We start from the raw sequence: 24,770 nt of genomic DNA, 5'->3' as shown, positions 1-24,770 counted from the left end.
TTACTACCTAGCAAACATGAGACCTTGAGTTCATACCCCAGTACTGTCCCCACAAAAGAGTCGTGTTAATATTTTCATTTACTTTTTACTTGGCATTCTCTCAATTTGCCTTGTTACCTAGAACTAGTACCCCCACTGGACTGCAGCAGTGTGTTTTTGTTTTTGTTTTTGTTTTTGTCAGTTGTGGGGCTTGAACTCTGGGCCTGAGCGCTGTCCCTCAGCTCTTCAGCTCAAGGTGAACATTGTACCACTTGAGCCACAGTGCCACTTCTGGTTTTCTGGTGGTTCATTGGAGATACGAGTATCACAGTCTCTCCTGCCCAGGCTGGCTTTGAACCACGGTCCTCAGATCTCAGCCTCCTGAGTAGCTAGGATGACAGGTGCAGGGGTTTTTATTATTATTATTATTTGTATCTTATTTAGGCAGCAAACTTGTGGACTCTTACTCCCTTAATTAATAGCATAAGAATTAATTAACACCTTTAACCTGAAGCCTCTATAATGACCCTGAGGAACAGTGATTTTATTCAGCTCTAGGATTCTGAGTGGTTGATTATGCAGTTTCAGAGACCCTCATACTTTTTTGTCCTCTTTTTCCTAGATGTCTTATCAGTATTAGAATGTGTGTCCTGGGCAGAGAAAACTTGTCTGTATTTTCTGTCCCAATATAGGCAGTGTGGGAGAGGAGTCTGAAATTGGAGTAGTTCTGATCCTTGAAATTTGGGATCACTGATATTTATGAATTACTTGTGTTCCCTTTTATTTCCCAGGTCAATCAAATGATTTTAATACCAGAAGCTACCCTTTTTCATGTATTCCATGTACTGAGCTAATTGCCTCAGTAGCAGTGGGGAATAATTTTCTAAGACTAAAATGATATGCAGGTTAAGCTCGGGGGTGTTTATTTAAAAACCTCCAGATCTCAAAAAGAATAAAAATATGTGGTAATATATGGGACTTTGCATTTTAGGTGTACATTTGAGGTGATTATATATACTCTAGTGTTGAGAACCACTGGGTTAGGAAATGAGGTTGAGGTACAGACATCAAAATGCTGATACAATTATAAAGTCCATAAAGGAGTCCTTCTGTACGATTCTAATGCTTATTGCAGGTAAGTAGTCCTTCTTTGTCATTTAAAGAAAAGTTAGTAATTCTCTATCCAGTTGAGGCCTTTATTCTATGGGCAGCATATTATTCACTGGAGTACATGATAGTAATACCAGTGTTAGCCAATGGAAGGGTCATTCCAGCCACATGTGCAGAATTTATGATTTTATACTACCCACATTAACTGTTCGGTAAGGTACAGTTGAAAACTTTGTTGTTGGTGGTGGTGGTCGTGGGGCTTGAACTCAGGGTCTGTTGAACTCAGGCACTGTTCCTAAGGTCTTTTGTTCAAGGTTAGCTCTCTACCACTTTGAGTTGAGCCACAGAGCTACTTCCAGTTTTTGGGTGGTTAATTGGAGATCAGAGTCTTAAGGGGAATTTTCTGCTCTGGCTGGCTTCGAACCACAATACTCAGATTTTAGCCTCCTGAGTAGCTGGATGACAGGCATGATTCACTGCCACCTGGCCACAGTTGAAATTTTAATAATAGTTTATCTAAAATACAATTTCATCATGAAAAGATTATTAACATTAAAATTGTTAATAAGGTATCAGATGCAGTTGCCTTATACCTATAATCCTAGCTATTTCAGAAGGCTGAGATCTGAGAATCTCAGTTTGGACACAGCCCAGGCAAATAAACTCAAGAGACTTATCTCCAAATAACCCTAAAAAAAAGTGGAGATAGCCGGGCACCAGTGGCTCACACTTGTAATCCTAGCTACTCAGGAGGCTGAGATGTGAGGATCACAGTTCAAAGCCAGCCCAGGCAGGAAACACCATGAGACTTTTTTTTTTTTAGGTCGGTCGTGGGGCTTGAACTCTGGGCTTGAGCGCTGTCCCTGCTCTCTTCAGCTCAAGGCGAGCACTCTACTGCTTAAGCCACAGTGCCACTCCCGGTTTTCCAGTGGTTTATTGGAGATCAGAGTCTTCTGACTTTCCTGCTTGGGCTGGCTTTGAACCACGATCCTCAGATCTCAGCCTCCTGAGTAGCTAGGATTACAGGCGTGAGCCACTGGCACCCGGCTGAAGGAGATGTGTGCTTTTTTTATTTTGGTGGGGGGGGGTCAGTTGTGGGGCCTGAACTCTGGGCCGGGCGCTGTCAGCTCAAGGCTAGCGCTCTACCACTTGAGCCACAGCGTCATTTCTGGATTTTTCTGCTTATGTGGTGCTGAGAAATCGAACCCAGGTCCTCATGTATGTGAGGCAAGCACTCTACCACTGAGCACCTTCCCAGACTACGCCCCCCCCCCCCCCCCGTCCCCCGCCTCTGCCCCGTGAGACTCTTATCTCTAATAAAGCACTAGAAAACCAGAAGTGGCACTATGGCTCAAGTGGTAGAGCGCTCGCCTTGAGTTGAAGAGCGCAAGGACAGCACCCAAGCTCAGAGTTCAAGCCCCATGACCAACAAAAAAAAAAGTGGAGATATGGTTCAGGTAGTAGAGTGCCAGCCTTGAGCAAAAAAGCCAAGTGAGAGTGAGAAGTCCTGGGTTCAAGCCTCAGTACTGGCTTTAAAAGAAAAAATATGTATGTGTGTGTGTGTACATATCTACATATATATATATATATATATACACACACACCTGTATCTACATATATAATTATATATGTGTGTATATATATATATATATATATATATATAGTTCTTTTTTCTCTTATGTTCTCAAAACCTGATGTCACATCAGATGAAATGAGCCACATTTTAGTCCTTAGGGTTGTATGTGGCCAGTACATCATCAAGCACAGGTACAGAAGCATTTATGCAGCCTGGGCAGTGAGGAGTAGAAAAACTAGCCAAGTAAGGAGCGGATATAACTGGGAAGTGTTATCTTACTATCAGTTAATGGTTACTTTCCTGACTTCAGCTTCTTTAGAGGAAAAGCAAGTATTACTGGAGTAAATTAAGCTCAGTATCCATTTTTAGATTCTTTTAAGCATCTCAAAGTTGTAGAAATTTGCCGAAGTTTGTAATTTTAAATTGGAGCTACCAGAATTGGGCTTAAGCCATTGTCACAGTGATTAATTCATAAACATTTATAAGTTTGGTCTGGGAAGGTGACTCAGTGGGAGAGTGCTTGCCTCACATGCATGGGGCCCTGGGTTCAATTCCTCAACACCACATAAGCAAAAAAAGCTGGAAGTGGCGTTGTGGCTCCAGTGGTAGAGTGCTAGCCTTGAGCTGAAGAGCTGAGGGACAGCACCCAGGCCCAGAGAAAAAAACAACATTAAGTTTGTAAAGATCTTCACTGTCAAAAGAAAGTTTATCAGTGCTTTGTTATTTAAATGAACTTTTTTTCTTTGGACTGCTGTTAATAGGTGGCTACTGTGTCAGAAAAGTCTCGTATAATGGAACTAGAAAAAGACCTAGCATTGAGAGGACAGGAAGTAGCTGAGCTCCGAAGAAGGCTAGAGTCCAGTAAACCTGTTGGAGATGTGGATATGTCGCTGTCCCTTTTGCAAGAAATAAGCTCTTTGCAAGAAAAGTTAGAATCCACCCATACTGACCACCAGAAAGAAATAACTTCACTGAAGGATCATTTTGGATCTCGGGAAGAGACATTTCAGAAGGAAATAAAGGCTCTGCATGTAGCCACAGAGAAGCTTTCCAAAGAGAATGAGTCCTTGAGAGGCAAGCTTGACCATGCTAACAAGGAGAACTCAGATGTGATAGCTCTGTGGAAGTCTAAGCTAGAAACCGCCATCGCATCCCACCAGCAGGCAATGGAGGAGCTGAAGGTGTCCTTTAGCAAAGGGGTTGGAACAGAGACGGCCGAGTTTGCTGAGTTAAAGACACAAATAGAGAGATTGAGACTAGATTACCAGCATGAAATAGAAAGTCTGCAGAATAAACAAGACTCTGAACGGTCTGCTCATGCTAAAGAGATAGAAGCTCTGAAGTCTAAACTGATGGCAATCATTAAGGAAAAGGAGGACAACCTGGAGGCCATCAAATCTAGACTGGACAAAGCCGAAGACCAGCATCTAGTGGAAATGGAAGACACATTAAACAAATTGCAGGAGGCTGAAATAAAGGTAAAAGAGCTAGAGGTTCTGCAAGCCAAGTGCAATGAACAAGCCAAAGTCATTGGTAATTTTACATCACAGCTCAAGGCTGCTGAAGAAAAGCTCTTGGATCTTGATGCACTTCGGAAAGCCAGTTCCGAAGGTAAATCGGAAATTGAGACCCTTAGACAGCAGCTTGAGGCAGCTGAGAAACAGATTAAAACTTTAGAGATTGAAAAGAATGCCGAAAGTGGCAAGGTTTGTATTGACAATCCTCCATCCTTTCTTTTCTTTTCTGTTGTTATTCTTGTTTTGCGTTGTTACTTTTGAGTTGAGGTCATTCACCCCAAATTGCTGATTTCATGGAAACAAATTGCATGGCCCATCCAGTTGAGTATCTTCTAAGGATCTCAATATGGTTTCATCTGAGGAGATTAGAGAAAATAATGGTCTGATCAGATGTGGATTTATATTGATGTCCTAGAATCTGGTTCCTTTATCCCTGGGTAGTGAGGTTGACCTCTGTTTAAGCTTAATGTCCCAGAGACCCTGGTGTGAAGGTAAATGTGTGAGTGACATCGAAATTCATAAGATTGGCTGGCATGGTGGTTCATGCCTGTGATCCAGCATTCAAAAGACTGAGGCAAACGGATTGTAAATTTAAAGCCTACTCAGATTATTCAGCAAGACTGTGTTTCAAAAAAAAAACACCAAAATCATATGAAGTCATTTCTTTAGTTTACACCCACATCATATAAAAGTGTAATAAGAACTCTGTTTTCAACTACTGTAAATTAACACAGTGTGATGAGTAACATTCACAGCAGATGAAAGGTCAAGAGCCCAGTGGCTTTTGCATTCCTACTTTGTTTTCATTGGAGTTTCTTCCATGCCACATTGAAGACAATATCCTCTTTTTGAGGAAAATCTGGGAAATGGAGCTATGGCTCAAGTGGTAGAGCACCAGCTTTGAGCAGAAACACTAAGGGAAGGCATCCAGACCCTGAGTTAAGTCCTGACACTGGGACAGAAAAAAAAGTGTATTTGAAGGACAACTGGTTAAGTACATTTTGTCAAGGCATGGGGCAGCATACAGAACTTTCGCTGATAGCATAACAAGTGCTTTTAAGGAAAGTCACTTGATTGAGGTTTTTCTCCCAGTCCTGTCACTAGTTGAGGTACTTGTTCTGATGCTGACTGTTGTGAGCTTTCTGCAAGACAAGCTGCTCTATTGGCAGAGATGGAAGTGTTACGATGGACAGATGAGGACAAATAGCAAAACTAGCTACAGGAAATTTTTCTCTGATTTCCTCATGTGATTCTGAAATACCAGTTAAAACAAAAGTTAATCAGAAGAGACTCTGTAGCTGATGGTTGGGCTGCTTTTTCATATTATGATTTAATGAGCTGGATGCTGGTGGCTCAGGCCCAGATCTCAGAAAACTGAGATCTGAGGATCACAGTTCAAAGCCAGTCCAGGCAGAAAAGTCCCTGTGAGACTCTTATCTCCATTTAACTGTTGAAAATTGGTGCTGTGGCTCAAATGGTAGAGTGCTAGCCTTGAGTACAAAGAGGCTCAGGGACAGTGCCCTGAGTTCAAGCCCCACAACCGACCCCCCAAAAAAAATTAATGAAAACTGAGTTCTGATGGCTATTTTCTAGTATATTTAAAAATTTTAAATATTTTATATGCCAAAAGTATGGTGAATAATACAGACCACTAGGGCTGGGAAGGTGGCTCAGTGGTAGAGTGCTTGCCTTGCATGCATGAGGCCCTGGGTTCCATTCCTCAGCACCACATAAGCAAAGAAATCTGGAAGTGGTGCTGTGGCTCAAGTGGTAGAGCGCTAGTCTTGAGCTGAAGAGCTGAGGGACAGCGCCCAGGCCCAGAGTTCAGGCCCTATGACTGACCCCCCCCCCCAAAAAAAAAATACTCTTATAATATACCCGCCATTTCTATCTTAAGGACTTTGGGGAGGAGGGAATTGAGTAATGAGCCTAGAGCCCTTGAGCATGCTAACAAGCATGGCTCTTTATATCCCCAGCATTAAGATTTTTGAACTCTAGAAATAAATGGGCCAAGTATTGAAATGTATCTTTAACTTTCTAAAAATAGCCATTAGACAATCATATCTAGAATTGATTCTTTAAAAAGTTACTGGATTCTTAGAATTAAAAAAAAAAACTTTTTATTCCTTTCAGTTTTGTTTTGTTGTGTTTGTTTCTCATAGATTTTTTTTTACATTTGTTTGTTTTTCTTTATCATTCTTTTTTGTTTCCTTTTCATTCATTTGCTTCTATACCATGTAATTCTGTATGTTAGGCTAGTAGCATTACCAAAGAGCTCCAGGGGCAAGAGCTAAAGCTTACTAACCTTCAGGACAATTTGAGTGAAGTCAGCCAAGTCAAAGAGGCTTTGGAAAAAGAACTTCATATTTTGGTAAGTACCTGTTGGGTATCTGAAAATCAGGGTTTCTGGCTATTTCCTGTTTAAAAAAAAGTCCATAAAGAGATACTGCAGCTATTTCTTTTCTCCTTCAAAATCTTGATTTAAATTGAGTACATTAGTTACTGACTGATAAATACCTGTGGGAGCATGCCTGTAATCTTAGCACTTGGGAGGCTGAGACAGGAGGATCGAGAATTTGAGGCCAACTTCAGTTTCATAGTGAGACCCAGTCTCATAAAACAAAAACCAGCCAAACAACCAAACAGACCTTCAGGGGAATCTGATCAGGACTCACTAGCAGTAAAGGTAGGTATTACTTTCCTTTCTTCTTTTCATCTTTTCCTTGCCTCTGATAGAGCACTGCTTTGAAACGTCATTGATCAGTTTTACTGAACACAGACAATCACAGTTACACATCCAGCATGGTTGGGTTTCATTCATGTTGACTTTGGGGACCAGGCACCCCACTCCCATCTCTTCACCCCACTCCCCACACCCGCCATCTTGGACTCAGGGCAATCTGTTGATGAGGCAGGATGTTATATCATGTATTTAAAGCTTAATTGTCTTATACCTTAGGAAATTACTTTTCCTTTCTACATTTTTTTTTCCTAGAGAGACATTTTTTAAAAATCTTTTCTCAACATTTTCCTTTCCAATTTTTTTACATCAAAACCCAACTTTGTATAAGGCTGATCATTGTGAATAGTGAACTGTGGGTCCCCCTGTAGCATGGAGAGGAAAGATACAAGCTTACAGAGAAACTAGATAGGAGAAACCATACTTCCTCCACTTACCTTGCATTTCTCAACTTACTAGATATTTTTGCTAATGACAGTGGTGGATCAAGGTGAATACCTTAAAAAAAAAACAAAAACTTAGTGGCTGGGTGCCAGTGGCTTAGGCCTATAATTGTAGCTACTCAGAGGGCTGAGATCTGAGGATCATGGTTCAGAGCCACCCAGGGCAGGAAAGTCTGTGAGACTCTTATCTCCAATAAACCACCAGAAAACCAGAAGTGGTACTGTGGCTCAAGTGGTAGAGTGCTTGCCTTGAGCTGAAGAGCTAAGGGACAGCACTCAGGCCCAGAGTTTAAGCCCCACGACCACCACCACCACCACTAACAACAACAAAAAACACACAAAAAAACCCAGTGGTAATCATATAGTTGTGTTGTTCAGTAGTAGCTATTTCAATTATTTAAGTAAAATTCAAAATTCTATTTATCTGATGTGTCTGGTATATAATATTTTTGCTATTAAATTTTGAGGAAAAATTGGCTTGGGAATCGCCATTCTGTGTTTTGATGCCCTTAACCTGTGAACCTTTTCAGTTTAAAAAATTGTGGACTCATGTTCATACTACACTAAGACTCAAATCTAGTTCAAGCTTCTCAGGATATAAAACTTCTCAGAAATATAAAGAATTCAGCATTGGAGATTTAGCTCAGTGGAAGAACACTTGCCTGGCCCAAGTAAACAAGATCTGAGTTCAGTCCTCAGCTCTGGAAAAAATGGGGGGGGAGGGGGGCAGAAATCCAGAACTCTGTTGTCTCAGGAAGATTTCTGAAGAGAAGGTCGCTATTAGAGGGTCAGCACCATGACAAAGCTTGCACATGCACCACTGTATTACATGTACTTGTGTATACTTACGCAAGCGTACATGTTCATACATGTGTATATAGGCATACATGCATGCTCATACACAGCACATGCACAAATTATAAATGCATATATGCGCATTGCACTGTATGCATTTGGTAGTTAATTAGTTAAGTATGTTAATTTAACCAAACAAAATCAGCCACAAAAAGTAAATAGTATTGTAGTTATTACCAGTAGACACTCTTTATCTTAATGTTTTGAAATCCTTATATTGTGAATATCTGGTTCTTTCTCTTTAGAAAGAAAAGTTTGCTGATGCTTCAGAAGAGGCAGTCACTGTTCAGAAAAGTATGCAAGGTATGTTTTACTGAAGTCAGAACAGAACATGTCTTGCTCTCACTGTGGCTGCTCTCTTGAGTGCAGAATAGACACTACCTTTAGTCAAGTCTTACAGTCCTAAATTTTTCAGCACGCAGGAATATTGCATTCCATAGGCTTCCAGAAGCCTCAAACTCCTCATTCTTTCTTCTCTTTTCCCATATTAAAATGTAAGTATTCCTGGGGAATGTATTAATTAAGCTTTCATCATTGACAGCTCTCTTGAATTTCAGTTGGAATAAGAGATATGTGAAAAAGGCATGCCCGGGCCTGTTTGGCATACAGCTGTGGGGAGGTGGCAGAGAGGCTTACTTGCTTCATTGGTGGTGTACACAGGTGTGCTTCTTAATGGGACTTTTTAGTATTCCTGTATTCTTAGGTCTCACAAGTGTATGATTTGATTGGGTTGTAAGTCAGACAAGTTCTAGTGACTTAAATATGAAACACATTAAACTTTCAACTTTATCTTAAATAGAAACTGTAAATAAATTACACAAAAAGGAAGAAGAGTTTAACATGCTGTCTTCTGAATTGGAGAAGTTGAAAGAAAATTTAACAGGTAAGGAGATTTCTCTGGTGACTAATGATTATGTACAGTAGGTTTGCTAGGATTGAGATAGTTGTCATTTGTTAGAATAACAGATCTACTGTACAGGCATAACTGCTTCACTCATTATGGTTATATAATATTTGAGATCTGCAATTCTCAGCAAGTCCTCGTTTCTGTTTTCAAAAAGAGAATTTAACACATCCCATCACTCCTGCTATCTTTTCTTTTTTGTCGGCCATGGGACTTGAACTCTGGGCCTGGGCACTGTCCCTCAGCTCTTCAGCTCAAGGCCAGCTCTCTACCACTTGAGCCACAGTGCCACTTCTAGTTTTCTGGTGGTTAATTGGAGATAAGAATCTCCTGCCTGGGCTGGCTTTGAACCATGATCCTCAGATCTCAACCTTCTGAATAGCTAGGATAACAGGCATGAGCCACTGGCACCTGGCCACTCCCGCTATCTTTGATCCGAGTCAAAAGGGTCTTATATATGAGTAACCTTAACAGCTGACCATTCACTTCCTGTCTTTGTTCCCACTTCCTTCTGTACTCAACACAGCAGATAGAGTGATCCTTTTTATCTTTTTTAGAATTTTATTTTGAGGAAGGCTCTGTAGCCGAGTCTGTTCCTGAACTTTCCATGGATCCTCTTGCTGCCTCTTAAAATCACAGCTGCAGTCAGATCATGTCACTTCTCTGCCCAAGATTGTTCAGTGGTTCCCATCTCACTCTGTCTTACCCTCATCAAGCCCCATTGCCTGGAGGCTTTCAACCTAGACTGTCCTTCCCCTTGCTCATTCCACTCTGGCCACATCCACCTCCTGGTGATAGGGACACTTCAGTCATGGTTCTGCCCCACAGCTTTTGCCTTTGCCTTTCTGTCTTCCCTCCTTTGTTTCATATATTTACTTAAGTGTCACTTATCTCAGAGGGGCTACTTCTAAGATCTGCATGTCTTTCCCCTTCTTTCATTTTTTCTCTCTTAGCACTTATCTCTGTTACATTTTTTTTTGTTGTTGTTGTTACATTATTCTTTATCCTTTTGGTGTCTTGTCTTTGCTAAAGTGTGATTTCCTTGAGGTTAGGGATTGGCACCTGTGTGATTTCCTTGAGGGTTAGGGATTGGCACCTGCCAATATCCCTAGTGCAAGATGTATCCAATAAATGTTTCTTGCTCTTAATACAGAGGTGCTATTTTTATAAATTTTATTATTAAGTAGTTGTACAAAGAGGTTACAGTTCTGTAAGGTATGTTATGAGTACAATGCATCTTGGTCAGAAGTGCTATTTTTGTGTATTCAGATATGGAGGCCAAATTTAGAGAGCAGGATGAAAGAGAAGAACAGTTGATAAAGGCAAAGGAAAAACTGGAAAATGACATTGCAGAAATAATGAAGATGTCAGGAGATAATTCTTCTCAGCTGACAAAAATGAATGATGAGTTGCGTCTGAAAGAAAGGTATGTAGATATGTTGATGGTTAGGCTTGGCCGTGTCTAGATATTGAGAAGACATAGGCTCCGGGTTGTTGTCTCTTCCCCTCCCCGTCCCCCGGCCAATCACGGGACTTGAACTTTGGGCCTGGGCACTGTCCCTCAGCTGCTTTTGCTCAAGGCTGGTGCTCTACCACTTGAGTCATAGTGCCCTTCCGGCTTTTTCTGTGTATGTAGTGCTAAGGAATCAGACACAGGCTTTCATGCATGCTAGGCAAGCATTCTATCACTGAGCCACATTCCCAGCCCCAGGGTTGTTGTCTTTTATACTTTCCTATCTCCCCCCTCCTTTCCCTTGATTTTGCTCTTGCTTTTGTGCTTGTAATGCTGGGATTGAACCCAGTTCCTTGCATATATGAGGCAAGCATTCTGCCACTGAGCTAAACTACATGTCCCTACCCTCTGTTTCTTCCTGTTATTGCTTTATTGTGTACTTAACTGCTTAACATTCTAAAATGGACTTTGCCTATCTCTCATCAAAATATATTGGTGCCCAGCTTTTATTTTTACTTTTTTTTCTTTTCTTTTCTTTTTTTTTTTTTTGTCGGTTGTGGGGCTTGAACTCTGGGCTTGGGCTCTGTCCTGCGCTCTTGAGCTCAAGGCTAGCACTCTATGGCATGAGCCACAGGACCACTTCCGGTTTCCTAGTGGTTTATTGGCGATAAGAGTCTCATGGACCTCCCTGCCCAGGCTGGCTTTGAACCTTGATCCTCAGATCTCAGCCTCCTGAGTAGGTAGGATTACAGGGTGAGCCACTGGTACCGGCTTTTTCTTTTTTTTTTTGGTCAGTTGTGGGGCTTAAACTCTGGGCCTGGGCACTGTCCCTCAGCTCTTCAACTCAATGCTAGCACTCTACCACTTGAGCCACAGTGCCACTTCTGGTTTTCTGTTGGTTAATTGGAGATAAGAGTCTCACAGATTTTCCTGCCTGGGCTGGCTTTGAACCACGATCCTCAGATCTCAGTCTCCTGAGTAGCTAGAATTACAGGCATCAGCTACTGGCACACAGCTATTTTAAATTGTGTGTGTGGGGGGGAGGGGGGGTGGGTAGGTGTGGGTGTGTGTGGGTGTGGTACTGAAGATTCAACTCAGGGCCTCAAACATGCAAATGCTCCACCATTTCCCTCAATTCTATTTCCTTTAGTATATTTTTCACTCATTTTTCCTTATATTTTTTTTTTGGGGGGGGTCCGGTTGTGGGGCCTGAACGCTGGGCCTGGGCACTGTCCCTCAGCTCTTCAGCTCAAAGCTAGCGCTCTCCACTTGAGCCACAGCACCACTTCCGGCTTTTTTTCTTTTTTGCTTATGTGGTGCTAAGGAATGGAACCCAGGGTCTCATGCATGCAAGGCAAGTGCTCTATCACTGAGCCACCTTCCCAGCCCCATCATTTTTCCTTATTGATATACTAATATAAGACAATAAACAATTCACTTTCATAGTGTAATAGTTGTTACCTGAATAATGTTTAACTACCACAGTTGTTAAAATTATTCTTCAGGCAAGTCATTTTTTTATCTGCCTTGATTTCAGGGATTATTATTCAAATTATATAACCAATTGTTTCACAAATTATATAACCATTAATAAATTGTTGTTCTTGGTGGTGTATACCTGTAATCCTTGCTACTCAGGAGGCTGAGATCTGAGGATTATGGTACAGAGCCAGCTTTGGCAGGAAGGTCTGTGAGACTCTTACCACCAATTAACTGTCAAAAAGCCAGAAGTGGAGTTGTGGATTAAATGATAGATACTAGCCTTGAGTGTAAAAACTCAGAGACAATGCCCAGTGCCCTGAGTTCAAGCAACAGGACCAACACACAAAAAAAGTATATTTCTTGTGGGCATGGTGGTACATACCTATAATCCCAGCATTCAAGAGACTGAAATGGGAGAATTGTATGTTTGAGGTTCGTTTGGGCTGCAAAGCAAGTTTTTGACCAACCTAGGTTGCATGATGAGACCCTGTCTCAAAAAAAAAAAAAAGGGCTAGGAATGTGGCCTAGTGGTAGAGTGCTTGCCTAGCATTCAGGAATCCCTGGATTCGACTCCTCAGTACCACATAAACAGAAACAGCTCAAAGTGGTACTGTGGCTCAAGTGGTAGAGTACTAGTCTTGAGCAAAAAAGTCCAGGACCTAAGTTCAAGCCCCAGGACTGGCCAAAAAAACAAATTGTTTCTAATATAATTATTTTTTTTTTTGTGGTCCTGGGGCCTGAACCCTTTGCTCTGTCCCTCAGCTCTTCAGCTCAAGGCTAGCGCTCTACCACTTGAGCCACAGCGCCACTTTCAAGTTTTTCTGCTTATGTGGTGCTAAAGAATCGAACGCAGGGCCTCATGCATGCAAGGCAAGCGCTCTATCATTGAGCCCCCTTCCCAGCTCCTCTAATATAATTCTTTTTTTTTTTTTTTTGGGGGGGTCCGGTCATGGGGCCTGAACTCTGGGCCTGGGTGCTGTCCCTCAGCTCTTCAGCTCAAGGCTAGCGCTCTACCACTTGAGCCACAGCGCCACTTCTGGCTTTTTTCTTTTTGCTTATGTGGTGCTAAGGAATTGAACCCAGGGCCTCAGGCATGCAAGGCAAGCACTCTACCACTGAGCCACCTTCCCAGCCCCTCTAATATAATTCTTAAGTTTAAGACATTTTTATGAAAAAACCTGATATCTCATTGAATTTTGTTTTAGATGTGTAGAAGAATTACAGCTAAAACTTACAAAGGCTAATGAAAATGCAAGTTTTCTGCAGAAAAATATTGGGGAAATAACTCTTAAAGCTGAACAGAGCCAGCAGGAAACAGCCAAAAAGCATGAAGAAGAAAAGAAAGGATTAGAAGAAAAATTGTTGGACCTGGTAAGGAGGGAATACGTGGAACTGTTTGTTATAAGGAGAGCAGGGGGTCCATGTATGGCCAAATGACACTCATGGCTTTGGGGATTCTGCAGGAAAAGAAAATGGAAACAAGCCACAACCAGTGTCAGGATCTGAAAGCCAGGTATGAAAAAGCCAGTTCCGATATGCAAACAAAGCATGAAGAAATCCTGCAGAACCTCCAGAAGATACTGTTGGACACAGAGGAGAAGCTGAGGACTGCACAGGAGGAGAACAGAGGCTTGATGCAGGAGATGGAGGAACTGAAAACACAGGCCGATAAAGCCAAAGTAAGTCTGAGAGGAGAAGTGGTACAGCTATGTGCAACTGTGTTATTGCTTGCTTGAGTTCTGCACCACGGCTGCAAGGAAGCTTAGAAAGTAGCAGCAAACGAGATCCATTGACTTGTCCTCACAAATGATAATTACTAGGTGTCAGGTGGATGGTGAATGGAATTTCCTATGGTCTCAAATGTTTTTGTCAGCTGCTCTTCCTTCTTAGAGATGGTGATAGCTACAGGTCTTATCTCTAAGTGTGCCTGATAGCCATCACTACCCCTGTGCTGTTTGTCCTCAACTGTCACATAGCCTCTTGTTGTCTGAGCTCTGTTGGCTTGCTTGCAGTAGACTCTGGTGTGGATGGGAAAGCATCTTCCTGTAGTCTTGGCTGAACATGCTGCTACCCCTGGGTTTAGGAAAGACAAACTACAGAAAGCAGAAGGCAGAGACCACTGAATGAATAGGACTCTTGTAAGAAGAGCCTAAAGCGAAAACTATGAAGACTTTTGTGTGGGCCCAGAAAGCCTCTGTGAACTTAGTGCCAAGAAAGTTGGAATCAAGGACCCAAGAAGTATCTTATTAGTTAAGGAGTAGAATGTTGAGTTTCAGTATGTGGTGCTTTAACTGTAATAACTTCAGAAAATATAACCTTTCTACCATTATTTCACTTTTTATTGTTTAAGGAAAGGTAAATACTTGTTTTTATTTTTGATGTGTTACAGAAATGTTTATTATGCATTTAGTAGTAAGAAATGTTGAAAAGAACTTGAATCTAGTCTCACTAAACTCCTGCTGTTGTAGACAGTAGGTAGTTCAGACATTGAGAATTTGCCTAGCATTATTAGCAGGCCCTGGTTTCTGCCTCCAGAACTATCTGTTAAATAAATGAACCTGGACACACATGTCAGAGGTTGCGGCTTCTGTCTTCCACATCCTGCCAATCAGGACTTTCTCCTCTCTCCTCTTAAAAACACCTCCAGTGCTGGGTGCTAGTCACTCACACCTGTAGTCCTAGCTACTCAGGAAACTGAGATCCGGGGATTATGGTTTGAAGCCAACCCAGGTAGGAAAGTCTGTGGGACTCTTTTTTTTTCCTGTGGGACTCATCTCCAATTAACCACCAGAAAATCAGAAGTGTAGCTATAGCTCAAAGTGTTAGAGAGCTAACCTTAATTAAGCAAAAGAACAAAGGGACAGTATGCTCAGACCCTGAGTTCAAGATTCAGGAATGACACAAAACAAACAACAAAAACCCACCTCTAATTTGATGAGCCATTTAATGGTGGATATGATTCCCGGATCTATTGTCTGTGGGTTCCCTTTATGGGAATAAACTCTAATTTTGTAAATGTTTGAAATGGTATTTGAAATGTTATTGCCTGGCCAAACCACAGCATTGCAGTTGTTGGTGTGAGGTTTTGCTGATTTTTATCTGGTGGTTTGTTTAGAAGTCATTTCATTAAAATGTCAGAACTCTTTCCCTCCCCAAAGTTGCCACGTGCATGTTGGATTAGAGTAAAGTTTAATGACGTATAAACTCTGGAGAATCTGATTAACTTATTACCTTGTTATCTTATTATCTGATTATCTTATTACCTTAGGGAAGTTTATACAATATTCATACTCCATTCCAGGAGGTCACAGAGTTGGTGAACCTGGCTTATGACTCACTGTTCTGTAACTCTGCTGTCTAATACAAAAATCACTAGCCCCATGAGACAAGTTAATTTTAGATCTGTTGCATCTTAAAATTGTAGGCCAGGATCTAGTGGTTCACATTTGTAATCCTAGCTACTCAGGAGGCTGAGATCTGAGGATCGTGGTTCAAAGCCAGCCCTCCCAGGAAAGTGCTCTTCTCTCCAATAAACTGCCAGAAAACCAAAAGTGGCACTATGGCTCAAAGTGGTAGAGCACTAGCCTTGAGCAAAAATTGCTCAGGGACATAACTTAGGTCTTGAGTTCAAGCCCCATGACTGACAGAAAGAAAATTGCAAATCCACCTCCTCAATTGTACTCAACACATTGAAAGTGCTTGGTAGTCACATGACTACTGTACAGGACAAAAAGTTCTGGACAGTGCCAGTATAGATATTGGGGTCAGATTATCTTGTAAATAATACTTAAAACATTCTTTATGGGCTGGGAAGGTGGCTCAGTGGTAGAGCACTTGCCTTGCATGCTCGAGGCCCTGGGTTCGATTCCTCAGCACCACATAAGAAAAAAGCCAGAAGTGGCACTGTGGCTCAAGTGGTAGAGTGCCAGCCTTGAGCTGAAGAGCTGAGGGACAGCGCCCAGGCCCAGAGTTCAGGCCCCATGACTGGACCCCCCAAAAAAAAATTCTTTATTTTTGGTTACCAAAGCCCAGAAATTAGCTGTGTGTGTGTGTGTGTGTGTGTGGTGTGTGTGTGTTAGGATTAGATCATTCTTAGCCCAGTGACTTTATGAAATAAGGTCTTGCATTTAGTTTATAAAGAGGTGATTTAATTCCCATTGTAACCACTACCTTTTGCTAAAATATATTTAGTTTTTATAGTTATATGGTGGTGGGGGATTTTTTTTTTTTTTGCAGATGCAACCTGTAGCCTTTTACATACTAAGCATGTGCTCTACTACTGAAACTATACCCTTGTCTGAGAATTATATTTTTACAAATTCTTCTATGATGTGTGTGTGTGTCTGTGTGGTGTCTGGCGGGGGGAGGGAGAAAGGGGAGGAGGAAGCGTGGGTTGTATGTCCAGGGGCTTGAAGTCAGTCTGGGTACTGTCCTTGAGCTTTTTTTGTCCAAAGCTAGCCAGAGCTTCACTTAAAGCTTTTTGATGGTTAATTGGAGCTAAAAGTATCATAGACTTCTTACCTGGGGCTGGCTTCAAATTGCAGTCCTCAGGTCTCAACCTTCTGAGTAGTTAGGATTATGGGCATGAGCCACTGGCCGCTTGGCTTATGAATATTTTTTACAATGGATATAGTGGAGGCGATTGGAATGGCAGGAGAGAATCTTAAGCCCTGATGTTAAAATCAGGATGCTATTTCTTTCTGGTAGGGAGTTATCAGGAATAATTTCATAAGTTGTTCCAAAGATAAGGCAAGTGAATAAGCACTTTGCAAAGCTAAATTTGCTTTGTATTATGCCTTTATGAGATCTGTTTCTCCAGTTTCTTCCTCTTGTTATTTTATGGTTTCTATGCAGCTTACTGTGGAAAATTTAAAGTTTGACAGTCTGCATTAAGTTATTTGGGCTTGCATTTTTGCATTTGTCTGCTTGATTTCATTTTGTTTCCATTCTTCCCATCTTGTGTTTCTGTAGTCGCTAACTTATTTGTTAACATCAGCCAAAAAAGAAATTGAACTAATGTCAGAAGAGCTGAGGGGTCTGAAATCAGAGAAGCAGCTTCTTGCACAGGAAGGCAATGCTTTAAAGGTAGAAAAAGGTTCACTTTTATCAAAGTTGATAGAAATGGAGGCCAAAATAACTTTGCTTCAGGAAGACCAACAGAAACTATGGTCAGCAAACAAAACTCTCAATTTAGAAAAGGAAAAAGTTTTAAAAGAAAAGCAAGATGCTGAAAAGCTTTACAAGCAAGAACATCTTGATAAAGAAGCTTTGGCTATTGAGAGAGAAAAACTGCTGAAAGAAATCAGCGTTGCACAGGAAGAACTTTTGAAGATAAATGTGGAGAATGACTCTTTGCAAGCTTCCAAGGTGCACATGCAGACGCTCATCGAGGAGCTCCACTTCCGCACAGATGCTCTCATAGCTATGTCTGAGAGGGCTCGGGTAGAGAAAGATCACCTGGAGGATCAGATCAAGAAGCTTTCTGCTGAAAACCTTATCTTGACGAAAGACAAGGACGACATCATTCAGAAACTTCAGAGTGCTTACGAGGAGCTTGTCAAGGATCAGAAAGCCTTAGTCCACGAGATTGAAGAGCTCACAACCGAGAAGAGGTCAACAGCTGAGAAGCAGTTGAGCCTCGATAACATGTGCCTGGCCCTAAAGGCAGAACGAGAGAGCCTTCTCCAAAGCAACAGAGACCTGCAGCTTGAGAAGGACACACTACGTCAGGGTCAGGAGAAGCTGAGTGCCAGCCTGGAGGCTGCCCTGCAGGTCAAACAGCTCCTCAGCACTGAAGCTGATGCTCTGCGCACACAGCTAGACTGTGCCAGCAAAGCACTGAGGAAGGCTGAGCTGGAGACAAGGCAGCTTCAGGCTACCAATGCAAGTCTTACAAAGCTCCTGGAAGAGATTAAGACAAGCCGGGCAATCACAGACTCTGAGTGCATCCAGCTTCTTCATGAGAAAGAGACTCTGGCTGCCTCTGAGAGGAGGCTTCTGGCTGAGAAAGAAGAAGTTTTAAGTGAAAATAGGCTCATTACTGAAAAACTCAACAAGCACTCTGAAGAAGCCACTCATCTTGAGATGAGTCTCAATGACAAAATCACATGCCTAGCTTCTGAGAAGGAGATAGCTTGTCAGAAAATTACTAAGCTTAAAAAGCAGCAAGACAGCCTCTTGAAAGAAAAATCGGCACTAGAAGTACAAATTGGAGATTTACTTTCAGAAAGAGAGAATTCCATCAAAGCCATAGGAGACCTTAAAAGAAAGTATGAGCAAGAGGCTGCAAGCCGAAGAATAATTGTTCAGGAGAAGGTGAAACTACTTGGTAATATCGATGCTCTGAAGAAAGAGCTTCAGGAGAGAAAACAGAAAAATCAAGAGCTAGAGGCCAGTAAGTGTGACCTCTCTTTATTGCTGAAAGAAGCTCAGAATGCCAAAAGGGATCTTGAAAAAGAACACAACAACATGATGCAAGCAAAGGAGAATTTGAATGTTGAGCTTAAGACTTGTTGTTGTGAAAAGAACATACTGCTGAGGGATGGTTTAAACCTGCAAGAAGAATGTCAGAAATTAAATGAAGAGATTCATACAATACAGCAGTCTTTAATCCTGGAAAAAGAGGCCAGAGTGAAGGAAAATGAGTCATCCTTGTATGAAAACAATAAACTTCATGGCAGAATGGTGCTCTTGGAGCAGGAGGTGGATGGGTTAAGAGTGTGTACAGAACAGCTTCAGTCTGAGAAGTTTGTACTAATGCAAGAAAAAACCAAATTGGAACAACAAGTGGTGGAGATAATTAAGGAAAAGGAGCTCTTGAGCATGGAAACAGCTCAACTTGCTGCCAATATCGAGACCCTGAAAAGTGATTTTGCTGCTCTATCCAAGTCCAAGTTGGAACTGCAGGAACTCCACAGCTGCCTCACCAAGATCCTGGAAGATCTTCGGCTGAACCATGAGGTGGCTGTGGCTGACAGAGCCAAGGTGCTACAGGATAACAAGAGTATCCTGGCTGAGAAAAGAGAAATGATGCTGAGAAATGATGAGCTCCTGAAGGAGAAGGAGAAGCTGGAAGAAAACTACTTTCTCCTACAGAAGGAGATTAGCCAGCTGGCCAAGACCAACAGCCACATTTCAACCAACCTTCTAGAATCTCAAAGTGAAAACCGTACTTTGAGGAAAGACAAGAGCAAGCTTACCCTTAAAATTAGAGAGCTTGAGACTCTTCATTCATTTACGGTAAAGTGAGAGTTCAAGTATCGCACACTGGGACTACTTACTAACCCTCTGCACTAACATTAGTAGCTTACGTGATTTTTTTCCCTCATTGCTACTCAGTTAAATCAGTGCAGACCCTTCATAGCTCATATGTCTCCAGCTGTTTGTTGCAGTCTGAAAGGACAATTCTTTACTAAATATCTAATTGCAGTAGTCTCCCCCATTTAGAAAAAAATGGCAAACTGGGAATAAAAAAGATTCTTTTTTAATTTAATGGAAAACTGAAAAAGTTGTGATTGTTAAGAGCTTAAGAGCAGTAGTAGAATGGGAACATACTGAAGTACAGTTTTCTGCTATTTGGCTTTTAAATGTCTGATTGTGTCTTTTTGGAGTTAGATGACTCCACTGAAACCTCCAGCTATAGCTGAGTATAACTGCTATAACAAACCAAGTGAAACTGCAGGGTATTATTTTTTACTATTTAGCAGCCAGTATGCATTATTTCCAGATGTACACATCTTTTTTATTCACAGCCACAATTCATTACCCACAGTTTCTCTCATAGACTTTCAATTAAGTAGTTCTCTTGAAACACTTGAGCTTTACATGATAATTGCCCAAATAATTTATGTTTTTATGTGCAAATATTATCATCCTAAATTGAATGATTTCAAAAGCCCTAAATTTGAAATATTAAGAATAGTATTTTAAACTTAGTGCAATAAGTGTGATTAAGAAACATTCAGCTCTATGGGGAATTACTTTTTATTACCACGAGACTTGTCAAATGTAAGTCAGAATGATAACAAGCTTTCCAGTGTAACTTGGAACTTAGATGTAGGTTTAGAGGAATATAGACATGAATTATTGAGAGATGGCCTGGAAAAGGTTTGTAACTTTGTTCTACTTCGGAGTACAGACCCTTCACATGTCTGTTGTCTTCAGGGTTGGGTTGATGGCTTTGACCTCTGTGTGTCTCCCTTAGCCACACAGATGCTGAGTGCTGCCTGAGCAGCATAGCCTGATTGTGCCTGATGGCATCAGGAAGGTATTCTCCTTCTCACAGTGTTTTCTTGTACTTAGGCTGCTCAGACTGCAGAAGATGCCATGCAGATAATGGAACAGATGACCAAAGAGAAGACAGAAACTCTGGCCTCCTTGGAGGACACCAAGCAAACAAATGCAAAACTACAGACCGAAGTAATCAGATTTAAATGGTTTTTTGTACAAAGAACAGCTTACCGGCTTCATGGAATGTTTGATCACTAACTCAGGACTGTGTAAATTTTTGATGCTGGACTCATACAGGTTTGGTCTGTGTTAGAGTCTAATACATGCCACATCCATATACTAAATAAAGCGGATTGCTTCATTACTTATTTAGTAGGACCAACCTTTAAGAATTGAGGGAGAAACCCTAATAGTGTGGCTGTCAAAGGTAATTATTTCATGATAGCACTAGACAGGAAGTGCTGGTGGCATTCCTAGTTTCTTTTTTTTTTTCTTTTTTTTTTGGGGGGTCCGGTTGTGGGGCCTGAACTCTGGGCCTGGGCACTGTCCTTCAGCTCTTCAGCTCAAGGCTAGTGCTCTACCACTTGAGTCACAGTGCCACTTCCGGGTTTTTTCTTTTTGCTTATGTGGTGCTGAGGAATTGAACTCAGGGCCTCATGCATGCAAGGCAAGCGCTCTACCACTGAGCCACCTTCCCAGCCCCGGCATTCCTAGTTTCTGTAACCTTTATCTTGTATCACATTGTTTTTCTTCAACTCCTCACACATTGGAACCACTAAATTCCAGTCTCCATCCCTGATCTTGAGGTGGGCCTTTTCTTTTTTTTCTTTTTTCTTGGTCAATCATGGGGCCTGAACTCTGGGCCTAGGTACTGTCCCTCAGCTCTTCAGCTCAAGGCTAGTGGTCTACCACTTGAGCTACAGCGCCACTTCTGGCTTTTTCTGCTTATGTGGTGCTGAGGAATTGAGCCCAAGGCCTCATGCATACAAGGCAAGCACTCTACCACTGAGCCACGTTCCCAGCCTGATGTAGGCCTTTTCTTGGCCTAGTTCAATACAGATTCCCTTTTATGTAATTAGTGACTTCTGGAACTGGATACATTTATGGCATGAAGGTATTTCTGTTCTATCCATAGGTAATACTTCTCCTTCTTGGATAATTCCCTAATTCTCCTGTTTCCCCCTTCCCAACTCATAGTAACTTTTTCTCTTTTTGGAAAACTTCTACCTAAATCCCTAGCAGACAGACTCACTGAAATGGGTATATAAAGTTCTTTATACTTTCAGGTTTTTGGTTTTTGGTTTTGGTTTTTGTTTTTTTGCCTGGAGCTTGCACTCAGGGCCTGGACACTGTCCCTAAGCTTCTCTTTGCTCAAAGCTAGCACTCTGCCACTTGAGCCACAACACTACTTCTGGCTTTTTCTGTTTATGTGGTACTGAGGAATCGAACCCAGCAGGGCTTCATGCATGATAGGCAAACACTCTAACACTAAGCCATAGTCCCACCCAGGTTTTTTTGTTTTTTTGTTTTTGTTTTTTGTCGGTCATGGGCCTGAACTCTGGGCCTGGGCGCTGTCCCTCAGCTCAAGGCTAGTGCTCTACCATTGAGCCACCTTCCCAGCCTCTCACCCACATATTTTTTTAAGTCACAGGAAAGTAAAGTGTTTTAGAAGTTGATCAAGAGGATGGGATGACCAAATGGGATAACTGTATGAAGACTAGGCCTCCTCCTATGTGATTTTGCCAAGGCACTGACATTTTGAAGTAATGATAGGGTGAACAAAATTGACAATACTACAAGAAGACAAGTTTATTAAAAAAACAAAAACAAAAAACTGCCAAGTGCCAGTTGGCTCACGCCTGTAATCCTAGCTACTCAGGAGGCTAAGATCTGAGGATCACAGTTCGAAGCCAGCCTGGGCAGGAAAGTCTGTGAGAGGTTTTTATTTGTTTTTGCCATTCCTGAGGCTTGAACTCATTGCCTGGACACTGTCCCTAAGCTTCCTTTGCTCAAGACTAGCATTCTAGTCAGGCGCTGGTGGCTCAGGCCTGTAATCCTAGCTGCTCAGGAGGCTGAGATATGAGGATCTCTGTTCAAAACCAGCCCGGGCAGGAAAGTCCATGAGACTCTTATCTCTAATAAACCACTAGAAAACTGGAAGTGGCGCTGTGGCTCAAGCGTAGAGCGCTCGCCTTGAGCTGAAGAGCTGAGGGACAGCGCCCAGGCCCAGAGTTCCCATGACCAACAACAACAACAAAAAAAGACTATCATTCTACTACTTGAGCCACAGCTCCACTTCTGCCTTTTTCTGTTTATGTGGTACTGAGTTCTTCATGCATGCTAGGCAAACACTCTTCCACTAAGCCACATTCTCAGCCCCATGAGAGACTCTTATCTCCAATAAACTACTCAGAAAAAGCAGGAAGTGGTGCTGTGGATCAAGTGGCAGAGTGCTAGCCTTGAGCACAGAGAAGCTCAGGGGCAGAACCCAGGCTCTGAGTTCAAACCCCAGAACTGGCATGCATAATAGCTGGGACCAGGTGCAGGTGATTCATGGGTATAATCCTAGCTACATAGGAATCTGAGATCTAAAGGATTTCAGTTCAAAGCCAACCCAAGCAGAAAAGATCTACAAGGCTTGAGCTCCAAAATAAATAGCACAAAGCTATCCTGGAGGTATAAGCCCAAGTAGTAGAACACCAGCCAAGCAAACAAGCCAAATAGACATGAAGCCCTAAATCCAATCCCTGGTATGAGAAAGTGAGGGGGAGCAAGCTAGACACTTACGATTCACATCTATAATCCTAACTACTTGGAAGACAGAGATTGGGGGATCAAGGTTAACTAAGGCTGATTATTGTTGCATGCACCTGTTATACAGCAAAAAAGGGAAGCAAAATATGAGGAGCACAGTCTACACATAAAGCAAGACCTTATCTTGAAAATCTTCAGTGCAGAAATAACCAGCACGTGGCAGTGAGTGCCCGCTTAGAAAACTTGAGGGCTTAAGTTCAAACCCCAGTACTGAAAAAAAAGAGAAAGTACTAAAAAATCATAAGGGAAGACAGGCACTGGTCACTTATTCCTGTAATCCTTCCTACTCAGGAGCCTGAGATCTGAGAATCTTGGTTCAAAGTGAGTCCAAGCAGTAAGGTCCATGAGACTCCTATGTAGTTACTCACCTGAAAATCAGAAGTGGAGCTGTGGCTGAAAGTGATAGAGTGCTAACCTTGAGCAAAAGTGCTCAGGGACAGTGGCCCAGGCCTTGAGTTTCAAGCCAGAAAAAAAAAAATTCAAAATTTGAAGCCAGTGTGAACAAAGGTTTAGGAAATGTCTCTAACCTTTAAGGTTGAGCTCAGAGAGAATTGTGCATCTGTTGTAGCCAGACCAGAAGTCTGGATGAACCATGAACCATATCTTGGGCCATTGTGATATTTCCTTTTTCTTTTCCTTTTTTTTTCTTTTTCTTTTCTGGTTGTGGGGCTTGAACTTAGGGCCTGGACGCTATCCCTATGCTTTTTTGCTCAAGGCTAGCGCTCTACCACTTTGAGCCACAGTGCCACTTCCAGTTTTCTGGTGGCTAATTGGAGATAAGAGTCTCACCGATTTTCCTGCCCCAGGCTGGCTTTGAACCTGGATCCTCAGATCTCAGTCTCCTTAGTAGCTAGGATTACAGGTGTGAGCTAACAGCATCTGGTTGATATATTGTTTTTCTTGATCATAAATTTGGGATGATGGAGGGCATTAAAAGGAAATTGGTGGTATTAAAACTAACAAGACACTTTCTAGATTCCTGGCTGGTGGCATATGAGAGAACTCTCTTTATTGGCTGTAGAAGACAAAGACACAAGGCCCAGAGAGTGAGTCTTACCTCAGGATCACGCCATGTCATAAATAGCCTCTTTGAGCTCTCATCCTTGACAGGTGCTTTGCATGCTGAGCTCCAGCCACCTGCAAAAGCTTCCCCTTAGTTACTCCTACTATTCCAGCAACATACCTGGCTTTCTCACCAGGGGCCAGACCCTCCACTAGCTGTATCCCTTAAGGAAAGTGCTGGGCCTGAATGTGTACAAAATCCCTTTGGTCTCGTATGGCTTGTTTCTCTTCATATTAAAGTTCAGGTGGATACCTAAAACTTTATACAGTCAACCAATATGGTAATTCAAATAATTTTTATAATAAGGATTATGTAATTTTAGTACCAACACTGGAAAAATATATCCAGCATCACTAATATAGAGAGAAGGGAAGGGAAGGAGTCTTGTTTAATCACAGGGAATAATCCTTTGTCACTGATTTGTGGTTTATTTCTTGCCTTTTTTTTGGGCGGGGGGGGTCAGTTATGAACTTGGGGTTGGGGTTGGGGTTGGGGTTGGAGTTGGGGCCTGGACACTGTCCCTGAGCTCTTTTGTTCCAGGTTAATGCTCTACCACATTGAACCACAGCACCACTTCTAGTTTTCTGGTGGTTCATTGGAGATGA

At 42.0% G+C, this 24,770-nt stretch overlaps 1 protein-coding gene across 2 annotated transcripts in view; it reads left to right on the top strand.

Annotated features, from left to right (window-relative positions):
* Positions 1-3,401: 3,401 nt before the first annotated feature.
* The window catches only part of LOC138840954 (CAP-Gly domain-containing linker protein 1-like), a 48,758-nt gene continuing 27,389 nt past the window's right edge, over positions 3,402-24,770 (top strand). Inside the window, exons 1-9 of one of the 2 annotated variants that reach the window (XM_070041406.1) lie at positions 3,402-4,371; positions 6,437-6,553; positions 8,466-8,523; positions 9,020-9,103; positions 10,394-10,550; positions 13,265-13,430; positions 13,523-13,738; positions 17,031-19,298; positions 20,361-20,477. In XM_070041406.1, the coding sequence (XP_069897507.1) occupies positions 3,457-4,371; positions 6,437-6,553; positions 8,466-8,523; positions 9,020-9,103; positions 10,394-10,550; positions 13,265-13,430; positions 13,523-13,738; positions 17,031-19,298; positions 20,361-20,477 (4,098 nt within the window). In that variant the 5' untranslated portion in view covers positions 3,402-3,456. The remainder of the gene's footprint in view (positions 4,372-6,436; positions 6,554-8,465; positions 8,524-9,019; positions 9,104-10,393; positions 10,551-13,264; positions 13,431-13,522; positions 13,739-17,030; positions 19,299-20,360; positions 20,478-24,770) is intronic. The other variant, XM_070041407.1, reaches the window with a different exon arrangement.

The sequence above is a fragment of the Dipodomys merriami genome, unplaced genomic scaffold, assembly GCF_024711535.1.
Source record: "Dipodomys merriami isolate MVZ:Mamm:240054 unplaced genomic scaffold, mDipMer1.0.p SCAF_307, whole genome shotgun sequence".
Taxonomy (NCBI): Eukaryota; Metazoa; Chordata; class Mammalia; order Rodentia; family Heteromyidae; genus Dipodomys; species Dipodomys merriami.
The sequence above is the reverse complement of the archived record's forward strand: the minus strand, read 5'-3'. Positions and strand labels throughout refer to the sequence as shown.